Source organism: Nicotiana attenuata, chromosome 2 (genome assembly GCF_001879085.1).
Source record: "Nicotiana attenuata strain UT chromosome 2, NIATTr2, whole genome shotgun sequence".
In the NCBI taxonomy this organism is placed as follows: Eukaryota; Viridiplantae; Streptophyta; class Magnoliopsida; order Solanales; family Solanaceae; genus Nicotiana; species Nicotiana attenuata.
Window position 1 is genome coordinate 95939710 of NC_031990.1, and position 10815 is coordinate 95950524.

Sequence of the window (10815 nt, forward strand, 5' to 3'; positions counted from 1 at the left end):
AGCTTGCATTTCACGTAATACCCTTAGTAGTATAATATTTACGGAACTTCCTGGATCAATCAAAACTCGTTTTACCTTAGTGTCATGTACAAGTAAAGATATTACCAGTGCATCGTTGTGGGGGGTGATCACTCCTTCTGTATCTGCATCATCAAAAGTGATCCTTTCATCTTCTAAAGTCTGTCGCACTCGCTTCCCGTGCGTAATTGTTACTTTGGAAACTTTATTTGAAGCCGTACATGTTACTCTATAAATATCCTCTCCCCCGCTTATAACATTCACGGTTCTTTTGGGTGATGGGGGCTTTGGTGGTTCTTGCCTATTTTTCATGTAGGCTTGCTTACCTTTCTCACTAAATAACTCAGTGAGATACCCTTGTTTCAATAGATGGTCCACTTCACTTTGCAAAAATCTACATTCTGAAGTCTTATGCCCGTGATCATTGTGAAATTCGCACCAATGATCTGGATTGCGCTTATTTGGGTTTGACCGCATCTCTTTAGGCCACCGTACCTTATCTCCCATGCTCCTCAAAACAGCTACGAGTTCGGAGGTAGTGACATTGAAATTATACCCACCAAATCTTGCCTTCAAACTTCCATCATCGTCTCGTGACCCGCGTGTGTTTCGATCGTTCCCAAACCTTGATGAGGAGCCTGATTCCCTGTTCCTAGGTCTGTGATCGTACCTTTGATTATCTTGTCTTGACCGTGAGTCCTTTCCCGCAGGTCCCATGTATGGCTCGTACCTGTTTTTACCGGATCTCTTTTCATTTTCCACACGCTTTGAACTTACCTTTTCTTCTGTTTTATGTCGTAAAATAATGTCTTCTTCAATCCTCATCTTTGTGCTGTATCTGTTGTAGACATCATTCCACGTTGTTGCTGGGAATTCTCGAAGGCTTTCTTTGAGTCACCTCGTGGCTTCTGAACTCTTCTCATTTAAATTACTAGCAAAGGCTATGGCTGCCCAATTGTCAGATACTCGTGGCAGCGTCATTCTTTCCCGTTGAAATCTATCTACGAACTCTCTAAGCAACTCTGAGTCTCCTTGCTTGATTTTGAAGATATCTTCCATTCGCTTTCCAACTTTTTGAGCTCCCGAGTGTGCTTTGATAAATAAATCTGCAAGCTCAGCAAACGAATTTATAGAATTTTCAGGTAAAAGAGAATACCATGTTAGGGCTCCTTTAGTGAGTGTTTCACCGAATTTTTTGACCAAGACCGACTCAATTTCTTGCTTAGTCAAATCATTGCCCTTGACACCTGTTGTGAATGCAGTAACGTGATCTCGTGGGTCTGATGTACCATCATACTTTGGAATATCAGGCATTTTAAACTTCTTTGGAATTGGAAGGGGAGCAGCACTTGGCTTCCATGGTTGTTGGGAATATTTATCTATATCCACGCCCTTGATCACGGGCGGTACTCCAGGTATTTGCTCTATGCGTTCATTTTGCTCCTTAAGCTGTTTCTGTAAGGTTAGTACTAGACTTTGTAAATCAGAATTAACTGGATTACCTGGGTCTCTCTCTTGTGTTTCACTAGGGGTTCCACCGGTGCCAGAATTAAACAATCCTGAACGAGGATTTTCCAAAGTGTTGTTGTTTGGAGCAGATGTAGGTGGAACAGCAGGCAATTGACGAACAAAAGCTTGGAGAGCGTTATTAACTTGAGCAGCGATAAGTTTTTGCAGAGCCTCATTCATGGTTTCAACATTTTCAAATTGAGCCTGTCCATCCGTATAAGATCCATCAGGAGTGCCTTCACGAGATCGTCGTGGGGAGCCTCGTGGAGAACCTTGTGGAGAGCCTTGCGGGGAATCTTCCTGAAGTTGTTGGATTGTCTGAATTTCTGGGTTTCCTTGAGTATTGTCATTGTTGTTTGACATGATTGACGCAATCAGGAAAATTAGATTGAGATATGCTTGATTATTAGATTACCGGTAACGGAACCAATTTGTTTAACCAAAAAATATAATTTCAGTTAAAACTAGAAATTAAGAGAAAAAATCGGGTTACTGATAATCAGGAGACGAAAAGAATAAAGAATTTAGGAGAATAATAAAGCAGTAAATAAGTTTGTATTTCAATGTAATCTCAATGATATTTCGTGTCCTACAGATGTTGTGACTTTCTCCTTTTATAGTTAATTCTAAGAGAAAGTGTAATGCCTTTGTCTTAATGAGACAATTATGAGCAATAAATGACATTAAAAGAAACGTTACTCAATCATTCTTGTTAAATGCAAATTCTCTAACGTATTTGGCATTTAATGTTGAATTTGGACTCTTTTACGCTATTAGATTCATGTCTTCAATTCCTTCTGATCTTCGAGCTTTAAATGACTCGAACAGGTACGAGTCTCGTTTCATCTGAATAATAGCTCGTGCCTTTAAATATCTTCTCTCCCGCATCTGTTGTTTCTCGTGCCTTCTAACTGATTACCATGCTTTGACTATTTGACCGGTCCACGTGTCATGACACGTCATCTTCAATATTTAAATTAAGTTTTTTCCCAATACAAGAGATGTTAGGGGAGGTAATGAAGTAACTCTTGTCGTTGTTGACTTTTTCCTCAGAAGCCCTTTCATACCTCTTGATTTATTTCTTAATAAGCTTGATAGAAATGATTGTTTCCTCCACAGAAGATGACAATGTCATCTGCATAAGCTAAGTGGTTGATGATGGGTTTTCTGTTATCCATGCTAAATGGTGTGAAATTGTCATGCTCAAACGGCTTATTCAAAGATATGGATAATACTTCAGCACCAATGATGAACAAAGAAGGGGAAAGAGGATCCCCTGCTTAAGATCATGGGAAGAAGTAAAGAAACCTTTCCGAAACAATTTGGTTACCCAAATGGCCAAAAACAGACATCTTGAAAGGAAGAATATTAACCAGATTATCCACACATTTTGACTAGGAGGACCATCTCTAAATAATATTACAAAGCCTTATCTCCACAAGATCAAATGCACCTATGCCAAGATCGACTGAGACGAGTTTTTCATGACAAACCTAGAAAAAAACAATATGTATTTATTCTCTGAATCCTTCCTTTAATACATAAAACATAGTAAGAAATAAACACCAATAGGTGCAAGCTAAAACAAGATCATAATTAAGCCCATAGCAAAATATATGATGCATAAGAAGCACACATGGTAGATCCAATTCTCATTTTCTTGCCCAAGTCCCCCTCCTAACTCTTGTTCAATGTATTGCCAACGTCAAGTACGAAACGGTACTTAACATCCGATTTCAAAAGACGCTCCAAAGCTGTATTCACATAGTCCATTGGCACGACTTCAACATTTGGTGTAATGTTATGCTTTGCCGCGAATTCTACCATCTCTTGTGTCTCCTTTATCCCTCCTATGGCACTCCCAGCGACTAGCTTCCTCCCTGTTTTTGACATTATATATATACTTTGTATCAACTTTTTACGTTCTAAAAAGAATGCATAGTTAGAAACATCCGATTCAAGAAACGTACCTAAAAGCAAAGGAAATACAGGCAACTCTAGTGGTTTTTCTGGCGCGCCAACCATTACAAGCTTCCCATGAGTTTTTAACAAATTAATCAATGGAAGAAGAGGGTGAATTGCAGAGACAGTATCAATGATGCCATCAAGCGAGCCCGCTGCAGCCTGTTCATATTTCATGTACATTTAAAATTAGAATTAATTCGTATGTCAGACTCCCATTAGTTTGAGATTGAAGCATAGTTGATTGACTAAACGAGTTATAAAGTCAAAAGTAATAATATTCACCTGCATTTGGTCAGGGTCACGGCTGACCAAAAATGAGTCCGCACCCAAACGCTCAATTGCTTCTTGTTTTTTACTACTAGATGTACTAATAACAGTCACTTTAGTTCCAAATGCCTTAGCAAATTTCACAGCCATATGACCAAGACCACCAAGACCAACAACACCAATGTGCATTCCGGGCTTATCAAGTCCAAAATATTTCAAAGGACTATATGTTGTAATTCCAGCACATAACAATGGAGCGGCTTCCATTGGCAAGTTCTCCGGCCAATGAACCATGTAGTGCTCGTCCGTTACCATGATGTCAGAGTAACCTCCGTGCGTGGTGGTTCCATCGGTGTAAATACCGTTGTATGTCATTATCTGATTAGGACAGTAATTCTCGAGATTGTTGTCACAGTTTTCACATTTGCGACATGATCCTACCAAACATCCAACTCCCACTTTGTCACCAACCTTAAATTTCTCCACTTTGTTACCAACCTCAGTTACCACACCAACAACCTCATGCCTGTGACAATTGACAATTAATGACAAAAATCGATTCTAATTAGAGAAGAACTGTATTAGCATCCAAAACATAGCATGTGATTAAGTTTCAATTTACAGTTTTTGAGCTGTACCATCCTAGTGTGTCAATTTGTTGGTAAAAGTATTAAAGTACTCTGTTTCTTGCTATAAAATATATTATCTTGCAATTTGATCTCTTGAAAAAGATATCTGCAAATTTAATAATAACCCAATCTTTCTCATTCCATTAAAGAACTCTTAACATGGAATTAGTGTAACCATTTGCACAGACAGAAACTTTAATTCTCCGATAATCCTAAATTTGGTTAATTTAACGTAGAACTATATATTTTGCAAGAGTTTAATTTCAATACAGTCACGGCGTAAAAAATATTTGCATGGTAGATCACTTATAATGTAACTATACACTACAAGAAATCAAGCATTTTAGTGATAAAAAAGTCTATGTCGCTCGGTGTGGCGACCTATCTTAAATCTATATTGTGACCGTTTGTCTACCTTTTGTGGCGATTTTAGTCACCACAAAAGCTAATAATAGAACGAATTAGAATTTGGGGCGACTTAGTTCGCCACAAAAGATAAATATATGGGTCACAACTAAATTTAAGATAGGTCGCCCCTTCCCACGGCGGTACACTTTTGGTCGCGACTAAGGTACTCGCCATGAATGTCGTCACGAAAAGTTTTATTTCCTACAATGATAGCTAAATCTTTATAATAATTATTAATAACCTGATAAAAATATTAATTATCATGTTATCACAGGTTAGATTATACATCTTTACACATCAGCGTGTACAACACTACAACTTAAATTCATATGCAAATAAATAATAAAAATAAGAAAATGGAAACTGACCCAGGAACCATTGGATATATGCTATTGCTCCATTCATTCTTGAGCTGATGAAGATCAGAATGACAAATTCCACAATACATAACTTTAAACTGCACATCTTTCTCACCCGTGGCTCTGCACCATTAGATTTTTCCATAATCAAAACATCCATGATACAGAGAATCAATAACAATTTTTTTAAAAGAAAAAAACAGTTAAACCAAAATTTTGGGAGTGGAATCAAATAATACCTTCTTGAAAAGTTGAAAGGAGAAAGAACACCAGAAGTATCTCTAGCTGCCCATCCAAATGCCTTTACTGGGTGTTCATTCTCATATGATTTAGCCATTTTCTTAACTTTTGTTTTTTTTAAAGATATCACAATAAATTGAGTAGTAATAATTGCAGTAGGAAATAGAGATAGTGAAGTGGTTGGTTTTCGATATTATGTATATATAGGATTAGAGTTCATGGCTTATGACGTAGTCGATGAGGTGTGAATCAATGGCTATCGTCATGGCTTCCCTGTTCAATCTGTTTTCTCTGAATTTTTTATTTGATATGATCACCTAAAGACAATCTTCCTTGTCTCTCTGTGGCTTAATATATACTTTGGGCAAATGCTACGTACGTGTATATATATGCATGGGGTCCGTGTACGATCGAGTTTGACCGAGAGAAAAGTAAAGAACTTTATAAAATGTATCATAAATTCTCGTGATACACGCGCTTTTGGGCTAGACGCTGGCGTAGTCGAAGGGGCAAGTCCGTGAAATCTGTTGGATCAAATCACACAATACGTGCCATGAGCTTGAATTGCCATACAAGTAATCATATGATCTATGTTTTAATAGGATTCAAATAAATATCAAAAAGGAAAAAAAATATAAGGTCATTCCTCTATATAAGTTAATTAGGGCAGGGACGGATCTATATGGGAGGCAATGGGGTTTACGTGAATTTATGCTCCCTCGTTTTTAGCTTGCTATATATAATGTAACTTGGGTCATCGAAAAAAAATTTATATTTTCAAATCATATATTGATAAAGATATTAGTGCACCCTTAAAATCCTAGATGCCTCTAAATTAGGGTTGCCAACTTTGAATTCTACACAACTCTTGAAAGTCAAAATTGTGCGATATGCAATCAATTATTTGCATGATTCTTTTGTTTGAAAGTTCCAACTCTTCTGACAGAATCTATTTTGTCAAGTATATCCCATGAATAATTTGCTTAGAATAACTGAACAAGACAAAGGAACGTAAATCTCAAGTGCTATTCTGTTTGAATAGAATCAAGATCACATAAGAAAGAGAAGAAGAAAATTAACAAGGATAAGAAAGAGAAGAAGAGGTGAGAGGGGTTTCGCATTTGCGATGCCTCCTTCGCATTTGCGACATCTGCAGCTGGGTAAATGAGACTTGGACGGAATTTTCATCCATTCTTCAAATTTTCAAAATCTAAAACACAAGAGGAGATTTTTCAAAGACTTTTTCTTCCCTAATCATAGGTAAGTGATTCTAAACTAGTTTCTTTCAATCTTCCACTTCATTTTACAAGATTTCAACATAGAATCTAAGGTTTTCATGGTGGAATTGGGGATTTTTGGGTAGAAATTAGGGATTTGATAAATTGGGGATTTAGACCTCAAATTGAGGTCGGATTCCAAAACCAATTACATATTCGGGCTCGGGGGTGAATGGGTAATCGGGTTTTGGTCCGAATTTCGGGTTTGGACCAAGCGGGCCTGGGTGTTGACTTTTGTTGACTTTTTCAATAATGGCCTAAATTGAATTCTTATCGATCGCGGGTGATTCCTAAGGCCTAATTTGCGTTTGGTTTGTAATTTGCTAGATATTGTTAGTTCGGAGGCGTGTTTGAAAGGCAAAGCTGTGATATAGCTTTGAGTGGCCTTTGGAGCGAGGTAAGTGTTGTGTCTAACCTCGATTTGAGGGAATTAGGAACCCTCGGACTTTGTGTTATGTGAATTCCATGTGAGCGGCATATATGCAAGGTGCCGAGTGCTTATAGGCCGCCGAGTTATCTGTTTTCCCAGATTTATCATTTTCCCTTAATTGTTTTCCCTCCTTTTTTAATTGTTACATGCTCTAAATGGTTTCCATGCTTAATTGCTACGTGTTAATTAATGTTTTCTTCCGTTAACCATGTTAGCTCTTTTAATTATTCTCCTAATCCCTGCTATTTGTTTAATTTGACTTGTTTATACCTTTTAACTATGAATTGCTGGTTGGTCTCGCTGTGTAGTATTATTTGTGTAGATGCTATATTGAGCAAGGTTCCTTTTCTTGGTTCAGTTTGGTATTTTTATATCGTAAAGGCCTTGTGATTTAGCTTGTTGATTTGACTGTGTACATTGACTATTTGACACTGATATGGTGGGATTGAGTTGCACGCCGAAACAGGTGAAATAATGGTGGATTGATATGGTAAAATAAGGGTAAAATTACGATATTGATATTTATATATGGTGGGATCGGGTTGCCCGCCGCAATAAATATATATTATTGACTATTATTGATATTGTTATGGGGGAATAAGGGAGGATTATGTGTTGGCTGGTGGGATTGGATTGCGCGCCACAACGACCTATATGTTTCTATTTTTTTTAGCTGCGTTATTTTTTGATATTTTGTTTGAACTAGTAAAGATTGGTAATTATCGACGACACTGGTTTATCTTTGAGGTTGTGGTTATCATTTCCTGTTGGTTGTTTAACTCTGTACCGTATTTTAATTATTCTATTATTATTATAGACTGCATATAGGTTTTAGTGTAGGTGACCCGCCTTAGCCTCGTCACTACTTTGTCGAGGTTAGGCTCGACATTTACCAGTTCATGGGGTCGATTATACTGATATTGCACTCCCCACATTGTGCAAATTTTGGAGACGATCTCAGCGGCGGTTACTAGCGAGCTCGGATCGGGCATTTGCGGAGACCTGAGGTACGACTGTTCAGCGCCCAAAGCTCCTGGAGTCCCCGTCCTCTTTTCTTTTAGCTGTAAAACTTCATTCAGATAGCTTTGTACTTATTTCAAACCTTTATGTGTATTACTTTAGAAGCTCGTGCACTTGTGACACCAGGTTCGGGGAATTTTAATAGACGTTGGCTGTTTAGCTTCCGCATTTATACTTAGAACATATATGTTATCTCAGTTCATTATTATTGTTTTCATTTAAGCTGCTAAAAGAAGTAAGTTGTTCTCACATTGGCTTTCCTAGCAAGTGAAATGTTAGGCGCCATCACGATCCCGATGGTGTGAATTCCGGGTCGTGACAAGTTGGTATTAAAGCACTAGGTTACATATGTCTCACGAGTCATGAGCAAACTTAGTAGAGTCTGACGGATCGGTATGGAGATGTCTGTACTTATCTTCCAGGGGCTATGGAGTTAGGAACGGTTTCACTTCTATTCTTCTCTATCGTGCAATTTTATTCTATTATTGCTGATTGAGCTCTTCTATTCTATTCTCTCGCAGATGGTGAGAACGCGTATCGCATCTTCACTTGAGCAGCAACCAGAGCCCCCAGTAGCAGCTCGTACGAGGGGCAGGGGTCGAGGCCGAGGTCATGCCAGAGGCCGAGGTAGGGGCAGAGCTCAGCCCCGAGCTCGAGCAGCAGCACTAGTAGCTAGAGCCTCAGGTGGAGTTTGATGATGAGGTTCCAGCCCAGACTATTCCTACTAGACCAGCTCAGGTCCCGGAGGGGTTCATCGCTACCCTAGTGCTTCAGGATGCTTTGGTCCGTCTAGTGGGCCTTATGGAGAGTGTTGCTCAGACCGACACATTTCCTGTTGCACCAGCCGTCTCTCGGGCTGGGGGAGGAGTCCAGACTCCTGCTACTCACACTCCGGAGCAGATGGCTCCTCAGTTTTAGACTCAAACAGATCACCCCGTGGGGTAGCTCCGCCGGGTGTTGCAGCACAGACCTGTGATGGATCGGCTATGTCTTCTGAGGCTTTGTGGATATTGGATAGGTTTACCAAGCTCTTCCCAGTTCACTATAGCGGTGCATCCTCAGAGGATCCCCTGGACTATCCGCACAACTGTCATGAGGTGTTACGAAACATGGGGATAGTGGAGACCAATGGGGTCGACATTGCTGCATTTCATATATCGGTATCCGCCAAGAAATGGTGGAGGAATTATATGTTGGCCAGACCAGCTGGGTCGCCTGCTCTCACTTGGGACTTGTTCTCTCAGTTATTTCATGAGAAGTTCCTTCCTATCACTTAGAGAAAGGACTATCGGAGGCAGTTCGAGCGTCTTCAGCAGGGTTCTATGACTGTCACTCAGTACGAGACTCGATTTGTGGATCTGGCCCGTCATGCTATTCTTTTGCTTCCTACCGAGAGAGAGAGGGTGAGGAGGTTTATTGAGGGACTCGCTCAGCCTATCAGATTGCAGATGGCTAAGGAGATTGGGAGTGAGATTTCTTTTCAGGTGGTTGCCAATATCGCCAAGCGAGTCGAGATGGTTCTATCCTAGGTAGGAGGTTAGGGATCTGACAAGAGACCTCGTCATTAAGGTAGTTTTAGTGGTGCCTCGTCAGGAGGGAGGGGTACTTTTGGTAGGGGCCATCCTCCTAGGCCATATCATTCAGCGTCTCATACATCCCACAGTGCTTCAGGGAGTCGTGGTCATTATGTGCCTCAATTTGGGTAGCTAGCCTACAGTGCACCGCCAACTCCTATCAGTGCACCTCCTATTCAGAGTTATTACCGTGGTCCACCAACCCGTTTGGGTCAATCTCAGTTTTAACAGCCACAGTACTAGGATGGATGTTTTGAGTATGGTGGTTATGGGAATATTAGGAGGCCTTGTCCGAGATTATTGGGTGGCACACCACAACAGAGTTCTCGTGCCATAATTCTGGCACCGGTTGTATCACCGCCCGCTCAGCCAACCAGAGTAGGGGTCAGCCAGCCAGAGATAGGGGTCAGGGAGCCAGAGGTAGAGGTCAGGCCGCTAGAGGTGGAGGCTAGCCAGTAGGAGGTCGTCATAGAGATATAGTTCAGAGTGGTGGGGCCCAGCCCCGATGCTATGCTATTCTAGCCAAGCATGAGGCTGAGTCTTCTGATGCGGTTATCACATGTACGATTTCAGTTTGCAGTAGAGATGCCTCAGTTCTATTTGATCCGGGTTCTACATATTCATACGCGTCGTTCTATTTTGCTTTATATTTGGTTATGCCTTGTGACTCTTTGAGTGCTCTTGTATATGTGTCCACCCTTGTGGGAGATTCCATTGTTGTAGATCGTGTCTATAGTTCGTATGTGGTTACTATTGGAGGTCTTGAGACTAGCGTAGATCTTCTGCTTCTCAACTTGGTTGATTTCGATGTCATTTTGGGTATGGATTGGTTGTCACCTTATCATGCTATATTGGATTGTTACGCCAAGACGGTGACCTTAGCCTTGCGGGGGTTACCTCGATTGGAGTGGAGAGGGACCCCTGGCCATTCTACCAGTAGTATTATCTCTTATATGATGTCTCGACACATGGCCGAGAAGAGGTGTGTAGCTTATTTGGCTTATGTACATGATTCTAGTACGGAGGTTCCTCCTATGGATTTTGTGCCAGTTGTTCGTGAGTTCCCAGAGGTGATTCCTGCAGACCCGCCGGGGATGTCACCCGACAGAGATATTGACT

At 40.4% G+C, this 10815-nt stretch overlaps 1 protein-coding gene across 1 annotated transcript; it reads right to left on the reverse strand.

The window, feature by feature from the left end:
* On the reverse strand, positions 2863-5576 carry LOC109215604 (8-hydroxygeraniol dehydrogenase-like). Its single transcript, XM_019379708.1, has 5 exons — positions 5395-5576; positions 5165-5278; positions 3775-4285; positions 3498-3651; positions 2863-3407 (listed from the first exon to the last, which is right to left on the reverse strand). The coding sequence occupies exons 1-5, from the start codon at positions 5490-5492 to the stop codon at positions 3205-3207; spliced, it is 1080 nt and encodes a 359-aa protein (XP_019235253.1). The 5' UTR covers positions 5493-5576; the 3' UTR covers positions 2863-3204.

Bases quoted from the DNA above. Each gene is read 5' to 3' on its own strand.
- LOC109215604 (XM_019379708.1), bottom strand. From the start codon at position 5,492: ATGGCTAAATCATATGAGAATGAACACCCAGTAAAGGCATTTGGATGG. The intron at 3,652-3,774 runs GTGAATATTATT...AAATATGAACAG, and splicing joins GTGACCCTGACCAAATGCAG to GCTGCAGCGGGCTCGCTTGA. The intron at 3,408-3,497 runs GTACGTTTCTTG...TGTCAAAAACAG, and splicing joins TGTATTTCCTTTGCTTTTAG to GGAGGAAGCTAGTCGCTGGG.